Source organism: Centropristis striata, chromosome 12, assembly GCF_030273125.1.
Source record: "Centropristis striata isolate RG_2023a ecotype Rhode Island chromosome 12, C.striata_1.0, whole genome shotgun sequence".
NCBI classification, from domain to species: domain Eukaryota; kingdom Metazoa; phylum Chordata; class Actinopteri; order Perciformes; family Serranidae; genus Centropristis; species Centropristis striata.
In genome coordinates this window covers 38,240,229-38,265,458 of record NC_081528.1, presented here as the reverse complement: position 1 = coordinate 38,265,458, position 25,230 = coordinate 38,240,229, and the positions used below count along the sequence as shown (strand labels likewise).

At 37.4% G+C, this 25,230-nt stretch overlaps 2 protein-coding genes across 4 annotated transcripts; one reads left to right on the top strand and one right to left on the bottom strand.

Moving 5' to 3' along the window:
- Positions 1-563: 563 nt before the first annotated feature.
- Positions 564-6,492, bottom strand: LOC131982062 (zinc finger protein 518B). 2 transcript variants are annotated; one of them, XM_059346624.1, is made up of 2 exons: positions 6,366-6,492; positions 564-6,014 (listed from the first exon to the last, which is right to left on the bottom strand). In XM_059346624.1, exon 2 carries the CDS (start codon positions 5,908-5,910, stop codon positions 3,559-3,561), a length of 2,352 nt encoding a protein of 783 aa, XP_059202607.1. In that variant the 5' UTR covers positions 5,911-6,014; positions 6,366-6,492; the 3' UTR covers positions 564-3,558. The 2 variants fall into 2 exon arrangements, with proteins under 2 accessions (XP_059202607.1, XP_059202608.1); XM_059346625.1 differs by lacking the exon at positions 6,366-6,492 and adding an exon at positions 6,141-6,339.
- A 1,943-nt stretch (positions 6,493-8,435) lies between these two features.
- On the top strand, positions 8,436-23,003 carry gsr (glutathione reductase). 2 transcript variants are annotated; one of them, XM_059346864.1, is made up of 13 exons: positions 8,436-8,689; positions 9,088-9,280; positions 11,177-11,203; positions 11,309-11,397; positions 15,252-15,321; positions 16,016-16,163; positions 16,279-16,333; positions 16,414-16,513; positions 16,619-16,873; positions 19,537-19,648; positions 20,972-21,103; positions 21,238-21,371; positions 22,321-23,003. In XM_059346864.1, the coding sequence occupies exons 1-13, from the start codon at positions 8,628-8,630 to the stop codon at positions 22,468-22,470; spliced, it is 1,527 nt and encodes a 508-aa protein (XP_059202847.1). In that variant the 5' UTR covers positions 8,436-8,627; the 3' UTR covers positions 22,471-23,003. The 2 variants fall into 2 exon arrangements, with proteins under 2 accessions (XP_059202847.1, XP_059202848.1); XM_059346865.1 differs by lacking the exon at positions 8,436-8,689 and having other exon boundaries at positions 9,149-9,272.
- The last annotated feature ends 2,227 nt before the right edge of the window (positions 23,004-25,230 follow it).

Sequence of the window (25,230 nt, the reverse complement as noted above, 5' to 3'; positions counted from 1 at the left end):
TACATATATAAAGTAGTCACCATCAGTGGTAGAAAGAATTTTTCTTAAATACAGTTTTGAGGTACTTGTACTTTACTTGAGAATTTTCTTATTTCACTACCACATTTTGTTGGCAATTATAATTCTTTTCACATTTATTTTTTGATAACTTTAGTAAATAGATACTTTACAGATTCAGAATATTAACACAAAATAGAAAATACTAATAGAATATGATGAATTATTTTTGGACAGTTTTACCGGCTGTCATTTTATTATGATGTAAACATTAATGCAGGTTTCTGAAATGGGATGTATAACCGAGTACTTTTACTTTACATATTTTGATGCTAATATTTTCATACCACCTTTGTTCTGGTGATAATTATCCTGAATTAAAAATCTATTAGTTAATTTGGTGTTTATAAACACTGTATTCTGATTGTTTTCTGCCTGACAAAAGATCATTTTCAAAAATTAATTAGGAATGTTTGAAGTCCATTTAGCTGTTTTGGTTTACAGTTTTGTGATAAACATAAAAAATCTTTATGCAATGTTGAACAAAAGAATACATCCAGGCCATCCAGATTCTGATCGTGTTTTTAATAGAAAAAAGAGAAGTTACATAGTTATTATAAAAGCATGGAACACGATAATGCACATTGAGAATGTAGTAAAACCAAGGACAGCTTTAGCAGTAACATGGGTAATTCTAACACAAATGAGTGAATGAAAGGCAAAGCAAAAACACCCTTAAACAACTTTAAAATAATTATATATATATATATTTATAACAAACAATACAGCACGGCAGCTTCAGACTGCAGTGTTAAGAATGTAAAGCACGATAAAACAGCTTTTTGTGGAAGCTGTGGAATGTTTTTAACCATTCCCTACACAGTATGAACACCAGTTAATATCACATTTTATATTTATAGCTATTTACACAATAAAATCTGTTGAAGGATCAAAAACATATATACACAAAAATAACTGGGCAACCGAAACCTATAAATGGATCATAGGTCTAGCACCTCATACATCATGGTTACATTATAAACAAGAACAGACAGGTGCTTAACAAGAGAAACACACCTGAACAGAATCAGGTAAGAAGACTTTGTGACCCTTTGATTGGTTTTGAAAAATATACAAGGTTTAGCAGAAGTTTTCCCAGAATCCCCATAGTCACTCAGTATATGTACATGAGATAAAATGCAAGTATGTGTCTTTCTGGTACATTAATCAGGCTGCTTTCAGAGAGGCTACACATGGTGTTGTGATATTAAAAAGATGAAATAAAACATGGCTAGATGACTTTAACACTTTCCTCTGGGACGGCTCCCTAAAATAAGTTAATCACAAAATACATTTCATCAATTACAAACTATGTTTTTGTGAAAACAAACACTTAATGCGGTAATCATGTTCATTTTAATAATAATAATTCTCATGTTGAGGATGCCATGAGACTCTAAAATGAGACTATTAGGAATAACCAATAATAAAATTGGAGCTTTGAGCTCTGGTCACACAGACACAAAGTGATCGGGACACTCAGGCACTACTGTCAACTGGTAAAGTCAAAAACATTAAGTTTATCATAGACGATTGGCAGCAAAGTGGTAAATACTGGTGAGAAACTGGGGCACATTTCAAGTTTACAATACAACTGACATTTCATTTCACACAGCACATAAAGGACAAATATGTTGTCCGTTTCTCTGCAACAGCCCATGATTTACAAAAGTGATAAAAAAAGAACAAAAAGTAGTGTGTATGCCCAGCTTCCATCATTTACACTTTTCATTGGTCCAGTTCATGAATTTACCAGTGACTGCTGACCATTCCCAAATGTACGACTATGCAAAGAGTGCCTGAATGCACCACTCGGCTACTGACCCATACGGAGTGCTGTTGTTTGAAATTTGGAGGCATTTTACATCACAATTACACTTTTCTTGCCCCCTTGATTGTGTTTTATGAGGCACAGAACTTAAAACCGGGCACAGATTTGGCTCAGATATATCTGACATTGAGCTGCACTATGACTCTGAAACTTTGACTCTTTGGATGCAGGAGCAGCAGAAACGTCTTTACAAGCAGCCAGCATCACAACAACTGGAGAAAGGGGCTCGCTGCTGAAGGGAAACATGTTTTAGGCTTGTAAGTGTTCTCTGGGGGGAAAATGTCCTTGCCTCTGAACATTAGAAAGAGAAAAATAGGGATTTATACTTCAATAAGACAATTTAAAATTGTATACATTTTGTGTAAACTATTGCATGTGAGGTTTCACCCACATTAAATTAAACCTTCAAATATGTCACAAGCCAAATATTTTAATTTTACTTAAAGATTTTCATTTAATATATAATTTAAGTCACTATCTATCACACAATCCTTGCACATACAGTATCAGGCCGACTACCAACTGGCTGTCTGTCTGTCGAGACATTCTAGCAAAAATAAAAATAAAAATAAAAATAAGAAGCGACACCGACTCAGCAGTCGACGTTCCACAAGAGAAGTTAATGCAAAAGACTCTACGATGGGTGAGAAATAAATAAGAGAGTGATGGCTACAGACAAATCAAAGTGAAAAATAAAACCACACAACTTGTCGCCATAAGTTCCACCAAACATTTTCCCTCCTGTAGTGAAAAATACATTTTAACATGCGTTTCTGTTAACGGTTGTTGATTTATGCCAAATGTGTGTCAAATGAATCAGTATCTCAGCAATATTACATCAAAGTACATGTCTTTTTGATTGGAGACATGACATGTATGTTTGAGTATCAGTGGGTAGAAACACTAACATTCATAATATCTGTGGTTTACAATACATAACCAAGGTTTTCACGTCCAAATCAAAGAGTCTGAGGTGTGTTTCAGGGCGGCTTTGGTCAATCTCTGCATGTGTGGAACAACGTCGGCTCTCTGGAGCTCCGTATTCTGGTCAATAACTAGTCAGCGGTCAGATTAAATGTGCAGATATTGTGTTAAATGCCTCTTGAAACTGTACGCCCCCAAATATTAAATTTCACTGGGAAATATGTTACAGTATATTAGTTAAAGACACTCTTATTTAGTCTCACAGGGACTTTAATATTGGAAGCCGCGCAAGTTCTTTATATTCATGATACTGTTTATTTCTTACCATAAGGTCTGATTATCTCAGGTTACTGCATCTAATTCAGATTAAAAGGAGCCAGATGAACTTAAAAAAAAGACTGATGCTAACGGGTAAAACAACAACTACCATCAGTGTCTCTATTAAATTAACAGCATGCATTCAAGCCTCAACTCTCCTGATCTACTGCTTCCTCAGACTTTAGTTCTTTAACATCTAAGTATCTCTGACTGCAGTCTCCTGCAGCAGATGGTCTCCTCCCATCCCATACCATGAATATTCCATATCCCATGCCTATATTAACAACATACATATAACACAATGTTCAGTGATAATCAGACGCCTCATGCTCTCAGAAAGAACACAACTGCCTCATATTTTTCTTTTTTTTTAGGTCTTCCTATTGTAATACTAGTTATGTACACCACTGATATAATGTTTGATAGATTCATGGAAAGACCCCCACCGTGCAGCCCATCACCTCATACTTCTGCCCCATCACTTTGCTCAGCCTCATTTTTAAGATTTGGCACTTTGGGGCCACGTCAGAAGCTGCTGTGTCAGCTAAAGTGTCTGCTGAGGCTCTCTGGACGCTGGCCCGGGGCTTGGGGTGGTTCAGGACCACCACGGGCTGGTTGGGGCTCGGCCGCTTCACCAGCTGGTCCTGTTTTAGTGGCATGGGGTAAATAACGGTACAGTCACTGGGACTGCCCACAGGTCCCTGAGTCTTATATTTGGATATTCTGAGCTTCAGTCCCTTCTTGGTTTTTTTCCACACCCCTACTTGAACCCTTTTCAGAGAGACAGTCAGGAACTTTGAAGAGATGTCTTGGTCACTTTTAGACACCTGCTGCTGGAGCTCAGGTGTGTTTACCTGTGTGGGAACAGATTTATTATCTGCTGGAGGCTTTACAGCAGGAGTGTGGCTGCATTTCTTATCGTCTCTGGGCGTCGTGCTGCTGTGTTCCTTCTTGACGTGGATCAGAGCAGGCGGGTGCTGCACCACCTTATCCTGCTGCTCCACTTTAACAGACTCACTGCTTCGCTCCGTCAGTGAACCGTTGCACATGTTGGAGCTCTGTTTGGTTGCCACCTGAGCAGAGAAGCCCACTGTCTGCACCTGCTTCACCTGCTTCACCTGCTCGCCGCTGTTTGTTAAATCCACCTTTGCACAAGAGCTGCTGCTTTTATCCATCACGATGCCCCGCAGAGCCATGACCAGCGGCTGCATGGAGCCCTGGACGTCTTCTGGTTGTTGACTCAATGAAAACACAGAAGAGATGACGGGGAACCCCTCGGGCTCCGCCACTTCTCCTTCTCCAGCTCCAGCCCGGTCACAGAACCGGGCTTCCTGGGTCCAAGCTGAGAGTTTAGAGTTTGTGCGCTTGGAGGGCAGCAGTGATTTGACCGGCATTGAAAAAGATGGACTTGCATTATTCTTGCAAACCAAAACTTTTTGCGGCCTCATCTTTAATTTTGAAGGAGATTTTGTTTGGCCCACTTCTCCAGGTTCCAGCTTCACCGGTGCAGAAACATCTCGAGGAAGGATTTTAACTTCCCCGACCCTCCTGGCTGGGTTTACACTCCTCCTCTCATCCGTCACTCTCTGGGAAACGCTCGCCATCATGTTTTCTGGATGCATGCTGTTATGCAAGCCGTTGATACTCCTGCTGGAAATGACAGAGGGCATCGGTGCAGCGAGGTTCACCGCTTCCCTCTGAGACACTTTGATCCCACTGTTTACCTCCCTCACAGGATGGAGAGTGCTTTTGGGAATCTTGTTGGGAATGACTGTGTGGCATTCCAAGTTGATTATTTCTTGTGAAGTTCTTTTCAATCCAGTTTTTTCTCTGCTTACTTGACTAGGGATGTTCTTGGAAATATTTATAATTGGTACAGCAGCCGGTCGCTCCAAATTGACAGTTTTAGTATCAGTGCCTTTCCCGTTGGTGAGGCACATGCCCATACTCGCCGTCTTTACTGCGTGGGGATGACTAATTGAGGTTAAGAAAGGCTTTCCCAGTGCAGAGTTCTGACTGACTGTTGTCCTTGTGTCTTTTATCACAGACTCGTTCTCTTGCTGGGAGACCAGCCTCAGCTTCAGCTCCTTCGTCCCGTTAACAGTTTTCACCTCAACCAGTTCGACCAGACACCCAGCAGGGATGGTCACCTCCTCTGGGAGAGAGACCGTCAGAGCCCTGTTGTGCTGAATGAGTCCGCTCAAAGGGGTCAACAGGTCCGCGTTACCATTAGTGGCGTTAGAGAGATTTGTGTCCAGTGTTTTCCCTCTATGTTCCTCTTTCCCCAGCCTGACTGCAGGAGCATTCAGCGAGGGAACCGTCACCCGAACAGTGGGTCGAATTAGTGACGTATCAGCCACGGGCACACTGGAGGATAAGGCACCGGACACAGCAACATGTGGGAGTTTAGTCACGCCAGCCTTAGCAGGTCCTTGACTTAAGCTTTTATTATGCAAACGATCAATGTGCTTGACCAGGCACAGCCTCCTCATGTAGCCCTGGCCACAGTGGGGACAGATGAACGGATACTTGGATTTGTGCTCCTTCATGTGAGCGTTTAGCTCCGACACACTGAAGGACACTTTGTTGCAGTAGAAACAGTCAATCTGAGTCCCGCCATGCTCCATCATGTGCTTCCGGTACTCTGCGGGGTCCGTGCAAGCAAACCCACATTTCTGGCACCCCTTCACGTTAGTAGAGCTCAAAACGCGATCCAGGACCAGGTTGGTGGGGTGCCCGCTGACGGGAGACCGCATGCTGTGGTAGCTGACGGGAATCATGGTGAGGGGAGAGGTCCGCTGGTCATCTGGCACCAGGTCCCGACAATGCAAAAGCCGCAATCATTCAGGGGACTAGGTGAACTAAGCAGCGAGACGTCTTCCCACTGTGGAAACAGAGAAACACAGCAGATGAGAGAGTGAATGAAGCTGCAGACATGAACACAGGCCCGGAGCCCCTCCCCCTCCCCCCCAATCACAGCTGCTTTTAACGCCTTCACATGTTTGTTTACCAGATTCCAGACTGCATTAAACCTCAGAGTGCTCCACCACATTAAAACATGCTGCTGTGGTGTAACAGTTTGGTGCTGCAGCCTGGCTCTCTGTCTCCTCCAGGACACAAGGAAAAGGCCTTTAGGATCCAGGAGAAGAGAAGGGGGGCTGCAGAGACGACGGCCCGCTTTTACACTGTTTCACACTGTTTTACACTGAGTCAAACCCCTCATGACGTCACATACCTGGTAGTAGTGTTGTCTTTTTATCTCCTGTGTGCTGTAAAACAGAATAAATCCCTCCTGTGGACGTGATATTAACGTTTGTCAACGCTGCCAACCGGGCCGCTATGCTTTAGCTTCGCGTTAGCCGCCTGTAGCTTAGCCAGCTAGGACGGCTCCGGAAACGGGGTTTTCGGACATTCAAAATAAGAGTATAGATAGATAGATAGATACTTTATTTATCCCAAGCTGGGAAATTACAGTGTAGCAGCAGCATTACACACAGAGACAATGACAATTAAATAAAAAGAACAACCTAGGCATACTTCAAGCAATAAAATATAAAAATACAATAAAATAAAGTGTCTAAAGAAGGAGTATGTATTAAGGAGTAGAATAGAATTCCAGTGCAGAATAAATATGAATATACAGTATAAAAATGTTGGTGCTATGAAACAAATAAGGTGCAATGAACAGTGTGCATAAAGAACTCATAAAGTGCATAGACAGTATGTAATGAACCAGACTATTATTTGTTATTGTACAGTGTGATGGCATGTGGAAGGAAAGATTACAAATACAAATACACTATCTACTGTAAATTTGAAACCACCTGTATATTGATTTTTATTCAGGGATTTTGACAATTGTGCATGACGTGTTCAGATTCTTTAAAAGTAAATAAAACCCCTGTGTAAATGTTGCCTTTCTAGTAAAAGTCTTACACTGACAATGTTACTTAAAAAGTAGATAGATAGATAGATAGATAGATAGATAGATAGATAGATAGATAGATAGATAGATAGATAGATAGATAGATAGATTACTTTATTCATCCCCGAAGGGAAATTCTGTTGTCACAGCAGTTCGGTATTCAAGTACAATAAAATACAATAGAATAAAATACTGAGGTAGCATAAATAAAAACAATAGAAAAAAACACAGAATAGAACAAGAACAAGGACACTCAAGAAGTTAAATGTAAATGTAAATGTAAGTACTAGGAGTGTAAATCAATATTTTCTCAACTAGGCCTATATGATATTCTATTCCGTTAATTGCTTATATTACATTTTACTTACTTTACTTAAAGTCCTCAAGTGCCCCATGATATGATTATGAGTTGGTTCAATTCAGGGGGCTGTAATATTATAGGCCAATTTAACACAATCATTTTGAATTCATATCAACTCACAAAAAGCAATTTATATATAATTTCAAAATATAAGTACTGAGCTATTTCAAACATTGAAATGAAGGGGGAAATGTTTTGATACATTTAAATATTTTCACTTTGCATTCATAATATTGGATCGTTTACCACAAAAAAGATTTTAGATATTTCAAAACAGATGGATGTACTGTTACATCCCTTATAAGTATAATCAGTAAAAATTTACTTAAAGTCCATATTGTGTAGAGAGACCAAATAATTTGTATTTGTATTTTTAATTATGTCTTAAGACTGAATATATAAATAGACAGATAACTGCAAAAGAGGGCACATCTCATAAATTATCTAAGAATATTCACTGAAGAACTGTACATAATGTTTGAAGAATGTGTACTTCATACCACATAACTTCCACTACATTTGGAAGTATTTTGTACTTTGTAATCCACTACATTTTTAATTTGTGGCATTTTCCCATTGAGTTCTCTTCAATCTGACACACGTTCGCATGCAAATACTTTTGTATTTTTAATGAAGTAAGCTTTTGAATATAGGACTTATGTAAAAAATAAAAAATAATCTTTACTCCGGTGTTTATTTAAATAAAACATCTATGTATATCTTGCTGTTATGAGTGGCGAGTGTGAAGTATTATTTTGAAACTTGCGACCGGAAGTGTGGCTGTATATTGTTTTTCTTTACAGCTGGTAGTTTGGTGATATTCACGAAGACTTCATGCGTAAATCTACTGTAAACCTTTTGATGATTTACGCCAAATTCAAAATCTGCTACAGAAAACACGTAACGCTTTTATTATCCAGCCGTAAATATGACTTCCGACATCACAGTATTATATTTGAAACGCCTCGCTGCAGTTTTATTATTAAATGAAACATGTGAAGCTGTTTAATCAGACAGGCAGCAGGTTTTATCTTGGTTTATATAATATAAATGTGTCGGGTTGACCCAGTGACACAGGAAGTGGTTGAAGCTTTTGTATTTGGTGATAATACAGAGAAAGAGGCCTTCACCACTGAGAGGACACAGCAGGGACATAAACAAGGCTCCGTGGATAAATATCATCATTAAAATGCTCTTAAAGAAATGAGAACATGCTGTTTATAAGAATCTGCAGACTGCTTCCTTCTGTCTCAGCGTCTCTGGCGCGACCAAGGTGAGTTTTACACTATATTTACACCAAATATTCACTTTTTAAAACTGTTTCCATGATGCCTTCTCTATTGCCATGTGTTTATTTGTGTAACTTTCTGATTTGGGGCTTTATTGGTGCGTAATTATCTCTGATTTATTTCCAGCTGTTATTGTAGCGCCTGTTACTGTAGCTCATGTGAGGATCACTATTGTGGAAACACTTTCTGGGATTTACACACCATTGTTGCAATTCATAATGACACAGCAGAGGCTTTCTGTTGACCCTCCCATTGGTGGGAGCACGCCTGCTCCCTGCAGCTTCCTGGTGATGGCACCATTAACCCGGATCACCCGGACCAGAGAAACCTGCAGCAGCTGCTGGTTCCAGCCCTCACACACTCTCTTCTCGTGTTTTCTCAGACCCGGACCCGCAGGAGGAGCAGCAGTGACCCGCCGCGGCATGGCCTCAGACCCGGCAGAGACCCACACCACCACCCGGTTCGACCTGCTGGTGATCGGCGGCGGCTCCGGGGGTCTGGCCGGGGCTCGGAGGGCGTCGGAGCTCGGAGCAGCCACCGCCGTGATCGAGAGCCACAAACTCGGAGGTACCTGCGTGAGTAAAAACTAAAAACCCAAAGAACCAGAGTGTTGTCCCTCCGGGCCACCGTCCCTCTCTCTGCTGGTTACCAGCTGCACTGCGAAGCCTCGGGACTCCTTTTGTGGAGGGTTTAGTGTGTTTGCTGCAACAAACATCAAGCCGGACACACTCACACACTACAGCAGGCTGTAACACACACACACACACACACAGTCTTCATATTTATATTACATTACTTTAGACACACAGTCTTCATATTTATATTACATTACTTTAGACACAAAGTCTTCACTTTTAAACTGAATTACTTTAACCTTGATACTATCCACCGCCTTTCATCTATTCCTCAACTACATACAAATAGACATAAACAGAGATACGGCTTCAATATGAGGAAGTTGCTTAATATATAGTTTGTATTCTTCTTATCACCACTAGTGGATCTAGTGCAGGGATGGGCAACAGGAGGCCCGGGGGCCACATACGGCCCGCACCCTCACTTAAAGTGGCCCTCAAGACATGTATTTGAGCATGAAATGTTAAAAATGCAGTGTAAAAATGCACAAAGTTACTTAAGTTGGTCTGCTGTTCTTGCACTTTATTTACTTCAAACCTTTTGTATTCCTATTTATACTATTATACACGCATTTGAGCATGAAATATGTTAAGTTACTGCACTGTAAACATATTTAACATGTCAGTTTCATCATATCTGGTTAAGTCCTATATGTGGTAGTGTTGATGATAAACTGGCCTCCTGCAGCATTTAGTTGCCCATCGCTGATCTGTTGTCTTTGTTGTTTGTTGCTGTCTTATCATTCTATTTTTTATTTATTTATTTATTGTCTTACTGTACTTGAGTAAAGAAATATCTTATCTTATCCCATTCCATGGCTGTTGTGTTGGAAAGTATTTTTTTTAACATTATTATTGTTATTATTATTATTACGTTTGCCCAGTTTACTTCTCAGTTAATCTCATAGATGGGAAGTTGATGAGAAAATATATTGCTTCACATGTTTCCTAAAACCACATCCTGGTTGCATAACCTCGAGACAGTTAGTCAGAATAACGTCAACTTTTGGTAATAAATGAGGAACAACGCTCGTATGTTACGTAAATTTCTACAGTGGTGTTGTCAGAAAAAGTGAAGTATCAATTCATAAAAATACTGAATATTTTAAACATTTCAATACTCTTTTTGTAGTATCATCAATACATCTATTTATCTGTTTTCTCTCCTCTCTGACAGATGAATGAATTAATAATTAGAAGTTTTAATCTTTGTTAATATTTACTACTGTTATTTTGCTGTTCCCTGCACTAGCCTCATGTTATGGCCTTGTTGTGACTTTTTTTTTTTTTAAATATCAATATTGTGTCCCCTGTGGTGTTACAAATGGTGTAAACATCAATATTTTTCAAGGAATTGTATCAAAGTTAGAAATTCCAGTAGCCTGACAAAATAGATGAGACTTAATTAGGATAATAACCCTTTATGACATGAATTCTACACAAAACTGTACAAAGACAATAAGATATACTTTATGTTCAATCTCATAAACTTTTGTTTTTATAAACATAGTCTATATATATATAAATAATGCATTTTTAGTTACAGTTTAGACAGCTTCCCTTTTTTTTAACAAGATGTTTCACGGATGGTTGAGTCCAGCCAAACTCAACTTCTGAATCTTTTTATTTACATATTTTTGTCAGAAAAAAAACCTTTTATACATGTTTTCCATAATTTATTGGCTTGCTGTTGCTTCGTATCACAATTATATGGTATGATATAATACTGTGTTATTGTTAAACAATGTTTAAAATATTCTTTTTGAACATGCTTGGATGCTATTTCACCAGCGTACTAATTACTCACTACTAATTGTCTGTGTGAATGTTTTTCAGGTGAACGTGGGCTGTGTCCCTAAGAAGGTACAACATCTCTTTCATTATTGTTCAGTCTGGCCCAGTTTAACTCCTCAGAGACTTCATATCTTTGTATAAAATGTCTAATCGTGCTTTGTGCTTTTCTCCCAGGTGATGTGGAACGCAGCCGTTCATGCCGAGTATCTCCACGATCACAGCGACTACGGCTTTGACGTTGGAAACGTTCACTTCAGCTGGGAGTAAGTTACAACATCCCTTAGTGTCTTCTTCTCTGTTTTATGTGAGACAACAATGAGCTCTGTTGAAACCTGACGGAGTTGTTCCAGGAACAATGAGGTGTCTGTTTCCCAGCGTCTCAGCCTGCTCTGGCTCTTGTTGCTTCACTTCAGCCCACTCCATTATATATTATTACTTCAGCTCCTATTATATATCTGAGTAAATAAGGTGCTGAGTCATGGTGAACGTTAGATTATTGTGTGGAGGGAGCGGCTGCATGCTGCAGCAGGAAATATCATACAATCATTAACAGACAGCAGGCGGAAAGGTTCTTTAAGGTCGCCCACAAGATTTATCTTAAAATGTGTCCAGCTTTCAAAGAATTATTTTTTAATACTTTATTGCAAGGCTTCTTACTTTCACAAACATAATGAGTCATTTCGTTTTCTTTACAATATTGTACCTCACATTTTCCCCCTTTTTTTTCAAGGTATATATTCACAAAGTAAATAACAAAAACATAGGGTAAACAGACAAACATATACAAGGCTAACTGGTATTCCCCAAATGAGGATCTCCAAGAAAAGGAATAAACAACAAACTAATGACACACAAAAAAAAAAGATAATAATAAAATAATGAGAAAATAAGCAGTGGTGCGTGTGTGTTCGTGTTCGTGTTGGTGTGGGGACCATTTAGTTCATCTCCTTTAATTTGATTAAATATTTCCACTGTTTTTACCAGCCTTTCTTTACAGTATAACTTATTCCAAATATGTATTTGTTCCCTATTTCTAAAAGTTAGTTTTTCCATCTCTAACCTTTGTTCTGCTGTTAATGCCCATGCTCTTAATTTTGGTGTATTTGATTGTTTCCATGCTTTAGTCACCTGCTTCAGGACGGTTACTCTCAGTAAATTAAAAAAATAAATGTCCTTTGCTCTTATCTTCCCTTTTTAAATAAATACCACTTTCAAAGAATTATTGAAAAAAAGCTAATTAAATAAATATTATAAAATCTAGAGGAAACACTTTTTAACAATTATTTTATTGATATTTTAATCATAATACCATTTCTCAACTTGTACAAACATTTAAAATAAGATAAATTAGTGGAGTTAGTAGATGGATGCAGGTATTTTAATAGCAGATACTGATATTTAATAATATGTTCTGCTGATTTCATGTTGCTGAACTTAAATGAACACTTATTTAACAATGCTACTACCTGAATTTTTTGGTTGAGTAGATCTGCAATTATCATTTCTTTTAAAATAAATGATCAAACTTGGTTAAATTTAAATATAAAAAGCATAACTGTATTCATCAGCAGATGGCTACATCTCATTGTTTTTGAGAGATAACTACATTTTTAAACTTTCATAAATAAGAAATAAGTGACGGTGTTTGTTTAGTGGCCGTCCCTGCTGTCAGCTCTGTGAATAACTCTAATAAATAAATTATCAGCCGCTGCAGATGAGCTCAAAATGACGGTAAACAGCCTGATTAACAGATCTACCACTCAAATCAATAGGAAAGTAATAATAATACAAATTTAGTACTTGAAAAAAATACATTTTCTTGCATTTTCTTTGTAGTTCTCCCTGATTCCAAATAAGTAAGAACATCAATAAACAGAATGAATCAAATGAATTCAGGTTGAACGTTCACAAAAAGGTTTCTCAGTGTGAACATTAACCTGTTAAACCCTCCTCCTCTTCCTCCTGTTGAGAGGAAGAGGAAGAGTTAGTGTTGGACCAAAAAGAAATCTGAGTCGAGGTTTGTAACAGAATAAGTGTAACAGACACACAATACATGATGAGGCTCAATTTATTTAATAAAAGGTCACATCTTCTTTCTGCAGCTGTGTTTGGTTAGCATGTTGGTAAAACACAACCAAAAGAGTTCAAATAAACAAAAAGTTTTGGGTCTAAGTAGTTTAAGTTTATTCTTTTTGAGCAGTTTACAATGATCATATATGTTATAAAGAACTTCTTGGAAAAGTCTAAGTCTCAACCTCTATTCCACAGAAGACATGAATTATTTCCAAGGACAAACAAACTCTTTTCTGTTTATTAACTACTCAAACCTCTCCACCCTCCACAGAAACACTGTGATGTTTGTTCAACATAATGAAATCATTCTTCCAGTCCAAAGTCCTCCAGAGTTTCCTCTGTTGTTCCTCCAGAGTCCTTGGAGGTTTCTCAAAGTGTAGATAACTTCCTCTTCAATATAATGAGACTTTTATTATTTACCTGTGATAAACATTTAACAACATTTACCCAAAGTATCTACATCTTTGGGCACTCCCATAAGCAATGAAAAAAAGTTCCTTTCTCATTTAACAAACACTTTAAAAACTATACAATGCAAATATGTTAACACAGAACATCGTCTCTTCTGGAAGATGTTCTTCTGCATTTTGTGTTTGTGTCTGTCAAATTCCTGTTATGTTAAGCGACTTTGAGTACCTTTTTAAAAGCGCTATAAAAATTGAATTTATTATTATTATTATTATGTTGCCTGAAATTTCAAGCTCATATTAATTTAGTGTTTTGTGCCTTTTAACAAGTCTTTTCCATCCGTCTTCTGCAGCAATGTCTTCATGTGGGTGTTTTAAACATGTACAATCTAATGTAATATTTGCTAACAACACATCTTTTCTATTTAAACCTTTTAAAATGATGTCAAGTGTTTAGACTCTTTATCAGGCATCATAGCTATCGTAGCTTGTGTTGTGTTGCATTGTTGGTATTTTGTCCAACTAGTGTACATACAGCAGCAGGATCTATTTGAATAAATGTAAATTCCATCAGACAGCTGGGATTACCATGAAGTATTTCCATTATACTAGAACTGTTTATATTTCTGTCTCTCCCAGCTGTAACATGAAATGTTTCATCAGTGCCATAAGGTTATTAAGACGTAAGAACTGACAGAAGTGTCATTAAAACACAAGAGTTAATGATCACCCAGAGTATTGTTTACAAATGCATGAACTGTTTTATTTATGGCTGTGAGCTGATGGTTCCCTTTTTGAAACTGGAGATAAGGCTGAAACACTGGTATATTGTGTTGCTGGTTCTCAGGTGTTTTATGTTTTTTAAGACTGAAATCAGGAAGTATGTGGAAAGTTGAAAAGTTCATTTCATCTCACCACTGAACGTTTTTTATTTCAGAATACTTTAATGCCAATGTTTGTATCTGCACATATGTTGTTTGTTGTTTATGTATGTAGTCCAGTCATAAAAGCTACTTTTGTTGGGCAATATATTTTCCTTAAATAACAATATTATTATTGCCATTTAAAGCCCCATTTTATGCCACATATATATGATTATATAAACACATTATAAATAAAATCTAGATTGTCACATGGCACTGCAGGAAGGAGGGCGAATGTGTATTTTATGTATTTATGTATATGGACTTTGGGGCCAACTGTCCCTTTTTAAAGGGGAGCAGATACGGGTTAATAGGGTCATTTTAAATTATAGATTTCACAATGAAACTTCCCAAAACTGAGAAATATTAAGAAAATATTTTTTTGTATTGTATTTTTTGTATACTGAAATGTGTTTAAATTAGCACGAGGCAGTAATAACGCTAACTTTTGGTGAATTCAGGAGAAATCATCAGACGCAAATAAACAAAGTGTTGTCAGATATTCACCTAAATGTGTATTTTGGATGTTTTCTTTCCACTCGTCTGGAAAAAGACAAGCTTTGGAAGCAAAATAACCCCAAATCTCCAGATTGACCCCAGTGTTGCCTTCAGTGTCTTGCCCCATGTGTCCATGACTGAAACATCGGTCTTCCTGGAGTAAATGTGGGGAAAAACAACCTCTTATCTCTGATTTCTCATTTCCTGTGTTTGCAGAGCTCTGAAGGCCAAAAGGGATGCTTACATCAGTCACCTAAACCGCATTTATCGCAACAATCTTGACAAAGTAAGTTCAAGTTTCAGAGTTTTTGTCTTCCATTGATCTACACTACCGGTCAAAAGTTTTAAAGTTTTAGAACAGCCCAATTTTTCCAGTTTTTTATTGAAATTCAAGCAGTTCAAGTCAAATGAACAGCTTGAAAGGGTCCAAAGGTAAGTGGTGAACTGCCAGAGGTAAATAAAAAAAGGTAAGCTTAACCAAAACTGAAAAATAATGTACATTTCAGAATTATACAAGTAGGCCTTTTTCAGGGAACAAGAAATGGGTTAACAACTTAACTCTATGGAGTCTTGGGCTATTTTGTCCATTTTTTAATTCTTTTACTGTCTTTGTAAGTCATTTTGTGTCTTTTGGTGTCTTTTTTGTCATTTTGTGTCTTTTTTGGTCATTTTGTGTCTTTTTTTAGTCCTTTAGTCCAACATAAAATGTGATTTTGAATCTTTTTTTTTTACTTTCAAAACACTATCATGCTCAATAAAGAATTTTAAATGTTGCAAATGTGCATTAATTTCAGAGTAGACTGAGACATTAAACTGCATCATTTTCAATTAAATTCTGGAAAAGTTGGTGTGTTCTAAAACTTTTGACCAGTAGTGTATACTTCCTTCAGCTTAACATCATGTTTTCACTGGATTGTTTTGTTTCTTTTCTAAAGAAGGAAAGAAATGAAGGTAAAATAATAACCTCTGCTCTATTCCAGGCTAAAATCCAAACTATCCAAGGCCATGCCAGGTTCACTAATGATCCTGAGCCCACTGTGGAGGTCAATGGGAGAAAATACACAGCGCCTCACATCCTGATCTCCACCGGAGGGCAGCCCACCGTGCTGAGTGATGCGGAGGTTCCAGGTAGAGCAGCTCTACTGGTGTTTAACACCTTTCAGCCTGAGACTTTTGTTTTATTTAATCTATTAATCAAATAAGACATTTTTTAATAAAATTAGAAAACTCTTGGTAATTTCAGGGGGAAGTCTGGGCATTACCAGTGATGGCTTTTTTGAACTTGAAACTCTGCCAAAGTAAGCTCATTATCTGATCTCTTTATGTCTCCACCATGCTAAAGTGTGTGTGTATCATTAAAAGTTGTGTTTGTGGACAGGCGCAGTGTGATAGTGGGTGCAGGTTATATTGCAGTGGAGATGGCAGGAATCCTTTCCACCCTGGGCTCCAAAACATCCCTCATCATCCGACAGACGGGGGTAAGAAACACACAGAATCACAACCAAAAACCACATTATGATGTTTAAAAGCGTGCAGAGCTGCAGTAATGGATAAACATGTGATCTCTTCTGTTCTCTCTGCAGGTTTTGAGGAACTTTGACAGCTTCATAAGCACAAACTGCACCAAAGAACTGCAGAACTCTGGTGTGGACCTGTGGAAGAACACTCAGGTGAAGTCTGTGTGTAAAACGGAGCGAGGGCTGGAGGTGACGCTGGTCACCAAAGACCCCGAGAAGAAGAACGACGAGGAGCGGATCAGCACCATCCAGGACGTGGACTGTCTCCTCTGGGCCATCGGCAGGCAGCCCAACACGTCTGGACTCAACATCGGAGAGATGGTAACAGTCTGATTATTACCTAAAACATCCAGAGAAACAACACATAACATCCTCCTCAGTGGGGAAATAAGCTGCTCTTACCTGAGAGCATTATGAAACAGCGAACCTGGTCTCACAGGAATCTGTGGAATAGCCACGGAATCACTCAAATTTCCGTGAAACTGACACGGATTTGGCTACAATGCAAGTTAATATTTGTTCCTATTGGTTTGTTCCAAGTCACGTGACTTTCAAGGTCCCGGCGGTCAGAACAAAAAACATGGCGGACAGTTCTCTCATTTTTAGTGAAAAAAATCAATATTTTGACTTAGTTTCTGCATAAAAATGGATTTTGATCACATTTCTAGTGAGAAATATATTTTATTTTCTAAATCTTCACTCAGTGAATGTACATAATCACTTTGTATGTTGGAATAGCCACGGGATATGACTGGCATTAACTTGCATTGTAGCCAAATCCGTGTCAGTTTCACGGAAATTTGAGTGATTCCGTGGCTATTCCACGGATTTTGAGTTAAGCAAATCCGTGGCTATTTCACGGATTCCTGTGAGACCAGGTTGGAAACAGCCTCTGGGCTTCTTACACACTGCTGCTTCTGCCTTGTTTTATTCTTCTTTTGCGTCTTTTGGTGGTCATTTTTGTGTTAATTCTGTTTTTTTGGTCAGTTGGGTTGTTTGGCGTCTCGTTGTATTTGTTATGCAGCTTTTTGTTTGTCTTTGTGGTTGTCTTGTGTTTGCTTTTTTTTTTTTTTTTTAGGTTGTCATCATTTTGTGTCCGTTGGTAGTTGTTTTGTGCCTTTTTTGTGTATTTTTTCTTCTATTTTGGTCGCTTTTCTGGTTGTTTGTCAGCTCTTTGTAATTGTTATGCAGCTTTTTGTGTCTTCGTGGTTATTTTTTGGGTAATTTTGTGTCTTTTTTGTGTTTATTATGGGTCTTTTTTGGTTGTTTTATGTCTTCAGCAGTATTTTTTTGTCTTTTTATAGCCATTTGTGGTCAGTATTGCAGACACTTGAACCTTCAGGTCCCTGTATCTGGTGTCCAGTAATGGTAACATCATTAACAAACATAAGTAACTCAATAAAATGGTAACAGCTGGGGCTGTATTGAATAGTTTGAAGCTTTGAAGCTTTTTTCCTTGTATATTTTTAGATTATTTGTTGAATAGGAGCCCAGTGGGGCTGCGTGGGATTGTTTATAATAATTTAAACATGTTTTTATGGGTCTTGATCTCTGGTGTTCAGCCTTCAAAAACAACATTTGCAGTGCGGTTCAAAAAACAGTTTTCTCTCCAGAGACCAGCTTTATTAACAGGCTGGTGTAATAGCACCATAAATTACATTCATATACACGCAATAACTAACATTCTATTATGGATCGAAGATTATTATAGCAAAAGTTTATGCTGATGAAAGTGATTAGAAATATCCATTAAAAACAGTTGATTTAATTAAAAGAATATGAATAGGTCATAAGTCACTTTATTCAAAGTGAAGATTTTTCTCAAGGATTAAAAAAAAAATGGTTGATGTCATAAAATATAATGAACGATAGTTTAGGCTTCATTCAAAAACCTGCGTAGAATCTATGAATATTTAATAACTGACATTGAGAGCAGCTGTAGTAAATTGTTTGGCTCTGAACAGATTTCTTCACTATCCTCATAGATTAAAGCAGCTCTGCAGATCATTTTAACTATTTTCTTTCTTTACACAGAGCTTTGTGAAAGAACTGAATCCAGTAACACTTTGTTACATGAACTGTTTCCTGATTTAACACATTTTGTATAAAAAAGAGTTTTAAATAAACCAACGGGATCAACTTGAATTAGGGATAATCCTGAAACAAGACTAAACAACAGGCACTTAACAGTCTTTGTTGTGTTGTTATGAGTTTGTTAACTCCGGATTAACAGGCAGATTAATAGCAGATTAAAGAGTCTTTGTTCTATTTAAGGGACTTCAGCGTACAGCTACAACTTATTACATTATATAAAATAAAAATAGATTAATTTGAAGAAATTATAAACATGTATTTAAAATAACATCAATATAATCATACAATAATAATTAACTTATACTACGACTACTATAACTTATAATTAATAAAAATAATAACAAAATAGTAAATGTTGTTTTTAAAAAAAGATTAAAGGCAAAACTTTATAGTCAATAGATCCACATTAAAAAAGGGAACATGAAACTTAAATCCAGTCACACATGTAGGACAGAGAATGACACAGATTCCTCACTATATATGTCCAATTTATGTCCTTCACCTCAGCCTCACGTTTACAATACCTCTTCATTGTCGTTCTTCTTAACAAATTCCGACAAATATTTCACTAATATGAACAAACTGAAGACCAACCAGCCCTTTTTCCCTTCTAAACAGAGTAAAACTGTCTGGAAACAAGCTTCTGTTCTACATTTAATAATCCGAGCCTCCGTAGTAGGATGACTTATTGTTTCTAACTATGAACAGAAACTAAACTTTTCTGCTCTGGTGCTCACTGCTTATTTAAAATGAATCTCACCTCATAATCATCATGCATCCCAGCAGAGCTTTCTAGGGAAACGTGAGAAACACGTCAGTGCAAGAATATGATGTTTAAATTAATTATATAATATAATGATGAGTGTAACAGTGTTTGTGGCTGTCTGCAGGGTGTGGATACAGATGAAAGAGGTCATATCATCGTGGATGAGTTCCAGAACACCAGCAGAGCGGGGATCTACGCTGTGGGGGACGTCTGTGGCAAAGCTCTTCTCACACCTGGTAGGAAGTCACACTAATAACTCCAGTCATTCTCTATACAGCTGTTTATGTCTGCTTGGTCAAAATGTGTGTTTGAAAGCTGATTTTGTTTTCATGCTTTTTTTATTGTCTGGGTTAAAAAGTTCATGGGTGCATTAACAGGAGAGTCTTTAGAAGTTTAGGTCACTTTATTCTAACAGGTGAGGACTTTATTTAGTATCTGCTAGAGCAGTAGTTCTCAACCTTTTTGAGTCGCGACCCCCAATTTAACATGCATGTTGTCCGCGACCCCCACTCACTGAACACAATCTCACACGCACAGTTCACCCAAAAAAGAAACAAAATGACCAAAAAAAGACACAAATTGACTACAAAATGATCAATAAAGACACAAAATGACCAAAAAAGACACAAAATGACCAAAAAAGAAACAAAATGACCCAAAAAAGAAACAAAATTACCAAAAAAAGGAAACAAAATGACCAAAAAAGACACAAATTGACCACAAAATGATAAAAAAAGACACAAAATTACAAAAAAGACACAAAATGACCACAAAATGATCAAAAAAAGACACAAAATGACCAAATAACACACAAAATGACCAAAAAATGATCAAAAAAAGACACAAAATGACCAAAAAAAAAGACATTAAGTGACCTAAAACACATTAACACATGAACACTTTAACACAGTGGAGACAGAGCTGACTTCCAAAATGATTTGGCGACCCCCAGAAATCATCTCGAGACCCCAATTGGGGTCCCGACCCCCAGGTTGAGAATAGCTGTGCTAGAGGATAGACCTGCATGAAATCAAAAGTTCAGTTCTTCATTTAGTCTATAAAATATCTGAAAATAGTCCATCCCAGTTTCCTAAAATCCAAGGTGATGTGTTTGATTGTCTTGTTTTGTCAGTTCAAACCAGAAAGATATTCAGTTTATTATGATTCTGAATGGAGAACGGCAGTAAATTTACATTTTGAGTGGCTGAAAACAACATTTTCTGTCATTTTTATATGAAAAATTACTTGATACAATGAATCAATTACCTAAAAAGTTGACTAATCGACAAATGCTTGCAGCTCTAGTCCCCACTTAGTGACAGCAATCTATTACACATCAACATGTTCATTAAAGTTTTTCTCTGCTCTGTGCACTGTTTCAGTAGGGGAAGTTCTTTTTTTTTTTTATTCATTTGCATTGAGAAATAATGCAACAGTAGCACTGCTTTGAACTTGTTTTTCTGGATTCACATCAAAGTGATTTCTCCCTTGTGGCCACCAAAACTGTTTTATTAGGAAATGAAGTTGCACTCTGAAGTTGTGTTTGTGTGTTGGTGTAGTTGCCATTGCTGCAGGCAGGAAGCTGGCACACAGACTGTTTGAGGGCAAGAAGGACTCCAAGCTGGACTACTCCAGCATCCCCACAGTGGTGTTCAGCCACCCGCCCATCGGCACGGTGGGCCTCACAGAAGGTGAGCAGGAGGCTGATAATAACACTTAGACTGAAGTTAAACTGTCCCGTGTTTGATGCCTGCATGTCCTGTGTTGTTAGTCTTTCTAGTACTCAATAGCACCAGAATACTAATGCTTTATGTGTCTGTCACAGAGGAGGCCATTAAATCAAGAGGGAAGGAGAACGTGAAGATCTACAAGACTTCTTTCACTCCCATGTATCACGCCATCACCAGCAGGAAGAGTCAGTGCATCATGAAGCTGGTGTGTGAAGGCAAGGAGGAGAAGGTGAGAGTCTTCTGGTGTTTACAGCTGGTAACAAATATCCAGGGTTCCTACTGGAAATGATTTCAAGGATTTAAAAGTGCTGAAAACTGCTTGAAATGTAGATTATACAGGAGGACATGTCTGCTTACTGATTGGTGACAAAGATAAAACTGTACTGAGGTAAAGTACTTGAGTAAATGTACTGAGGTAAAGTACTTGAGTAAATGTACTGAGGTAAAGTACTTGAGTAAATGTACTGAGGTAAAGTACTTGAGTAAATGTACTGAGGTAAAGTACTTGAGTAAATGTACTTGGGTACATTTCACCACTTGTGCAGACCTTCTTGTGGTTCCTAACTCTTGGCTTCAAAACAGTGGGTGACCTCCTTCTAAGGCTCAATGGCAAAAGGTGATACTTGAATATGTTGCTTTGGACTATCTGACATGTAGACTGCACAGCAGGGATGATGCTTTTCGTAAAACATGGGAACCCTTTTTGTCATATATTGGTTTGAATATCTCTACCATTCTTGCAAGAGGGTTTGTATCGTAGCTGAGAATGCTCTTCCTTGTAAGTGACACCGTACCGCTTCATTGATATGTTTTTGTTTCTGTTACCTTTCTTTGATCATGTGAATGTATCATGCATGGCAGTGAACACTTGGTTATTTTTACTTGCTTATCCTATTTGTGTAGGATGACTCCTGAATCTCTCGCCTAAATCTGAATTTAAATATGTATGTGAGCCAAATGTATGTTTTTTGTTTTTGTCATGTATGTGTTCCTGTTTTGTCTTTTGAAAATTTAATAAACACATATTTAAAAAAAAAAAAACAGTGGGTGACGTCACATCCACTTCTTTTCTGCAGTTTATTGTAAATATATATATATATATATTCCTCCTAACCCTGACTGGTCCTCTCCTCCTCTCCTCCTCTCCTCCTCTCCTCCTCTCCTCTCCTCCTCCTCAGGTGGTGGGGCTGCACATGCAGGGTCTGGGCTGTGATGAGATGCTGCAGGGTTTTGCTGTGGCCATAAAGATGGGTGCTACCAAAGCAGACTTTGATAAGACCGTGGCCATCCACCCCACCTCGTCCGAGGAGTTCGTCACCATGCGTTAAGCAGAACGCCAGCTCCTCCTCCTCCTCTTCTTCTCTCTACGACTAGCTACAGACCAGCAACAGACCAGCAACAGACCAGCACACCAGGACAGAGTCCTCCTCTGGACCACTCTCGCATCAGCTTGACGACGTGCTTTCTAAAACGACATGCTTCCATTTTCTCTCATTTAAGTGACCTTATTCGTGCGCAGTGTTTTCATCTTTTCTAATTTTTACCTAAATGGACCAAGACAGAGTTATGACCTTAAACTGTACTGTGGGTCTTGATTATTGATTGAATATTCTGGATTCCATTTTAATGATTGTGAAATGGAAGTGATGGATCTGCAGGTATTGTTGTCAAGTGATCGCATGGGAAATCAAAAAGACCTCTCTCCTAGTGTATGTGTTTGATTTGTCAGTCAATTGTCAGATGATTATTAAAAACACTGCTGCTCCTGAAGGCACCTATATTTACTACCAATGCAAGGTCATAACATATATCTACTGTACTGTTCTAAAGATTCAATAAACATGCAGGGTTTTTTTCTTAACTGCTGTGATTCTTTCTCTTCATTTCATGACTAAGAACTTTGTTTTTTTTGTTTCTTTGTGTTGCTACTCCTCCCTATAGAGCCCCTCCCTGTCTGTTTACAATGGACATATGCTGAGCAATGGATGAAGTATTTGTCACAGTTGGACAGAGAGAGCTCACACCTCAAGTCAGAATTTGTGATAACAACATTGCATTTAAGACAAAAAAGCAGAATAATTACCCTAATATTTACTATCCAGATGTTTTGTTTGTGTAGTTCAGTGACACAAACTGTCTAGGTGCATTTATTTCTGTTTGAGACTATTAAATACAAATGTATACATATTTAATACATATTAGTTTGAGTTCATGTGGATTCATAAAAAACAACTGAATAGAAACATAATTTACATGAATGGAAAGATATATTATATATATGCAATAACAATCTACAACAGGGATTCCCAGTGTGGTGCGTGGACCCCTGGGGGTGCGCGAGATGAAAAATGTAATGGCGGTCTGATAATTACACAATTAAAAAAATTTCCCCCACACAATAAAGACGTGTTATTAATGAATTAATAAATACAGGCTATTCAATTTTTGTGTCATTTTTTGTTCATTTTTGGATCTATTTTGGTCATTTTTGCATCTATTTTTGGTTGTTTCTGATCTTATAATGAAGCGTAGAAGAAGTTATCATCTTGTTCTTGTATCATTTTTCCAGCCTGTGTTATGATGACGGGTTGTGTTTTAGCTCCACGCTCATTTAAATTTGCTGCAATTTTTGTTCAGTGCAGCTCAAAATATTATAACATTTTCCCAACTGATCTGCTTTCTGCCTCTGATCCTGAGCCTGTCATCATCCTCCACCTTTAATATGGCTATAAAAACTCTTATTGCATTTTAGTTTTTTTGAAGGTGTGGGGGATTGGGGGTGCATCAACCCAGTTGGGACATAGAAGGGGGTGCACGGCTAAAAAAGTTTGGGAATCGCTGATCTACAACAAAAACACTACAAAAAGAAAAAATCTGAAAAAAAAGATGAATGATATGAGAATCTTGTGCAGCAGAGAATCTTGTGGAGAGGTTGACACAGTTGGGCAACACAGTCCAACTGTATCAACTTCTCCACAAGATCTTCAACCTCAGTCCACAGTTGATGTTGTAGTGGAGTTGAAGCATAAAGTTACATAAAATATGTAAAATACTGAAATGAAGTACCTCAAAATTGTTTTTATTTTAATTTTCAATTATTTTACATTTTCATCAATTAAACCACATAACAGAATATTAAGTTTAATATCTACCCTACCTTGACAGCATTAAAATGCTGATACATAAATGCATTGCTAATAATAAGTACATTTTGATGCTGATACTTTTGTAATTTGCTTAGGTTCGTTTTTGAACACAGGACTAGTACTTTTACTTAAATAAGGGATCTGTACACTTCTTCCACCACTGGGAAATGGATATACTCAAGTAAAGTATTAGTACCTCAACACTGTACTTAAGTACGGTATTATTATTATTATTATTATTATAATTATATTATTATTATAATTATATTATTATTATTATTATTATTATTATTATTATTATTATTCAGATATCTATATTCCACTTCTGGGTACTTATTTTAAGATTTATTTTCTATTAAATTAATATTTGAAAATCTTTCTTTACAGTGTATGACAAGGTTATTATAGTTAACGAAAACTAACGAAATAACGAAAACTAGAATTGAAAAAAGATTTTCGTTAACTGAAATAAAAATAAAAACTAGAGTTTTTTAAAAAATGATAACTAACTGAAACTGTATTGTGTGGTTACAAAACTAACTAAAACTAACTAAAATTATAGTGAAAATGTCCTTAGTTTTAGTTTTTTCATTCATAATTCAGTGTATTTATTTGAACATGCAACACATGGTGAATATGTTTACTGAGACTGGGATGTTTACACTAGAACCAAAATACAAAACACCCAGAACTGTAAGAGTTAATAACCTTATTGGGGCTGAGATGATAAACCAAAGGAAATAAAGGCAAAATTTATTATGACCACTTTGAATCTGGCACCAAACACACACGCCCATTACAAAAAAACACTAAAACTAATAAAAACTCAACTAAAACTAAGCATTTTCAAAAAATAAAAACTAAACTAAAACTAGAAAACTCACTCTAAAAACTAACTAAAACTAACTGAATTTGAAAACAAAAATTCACAACGAAATTAAA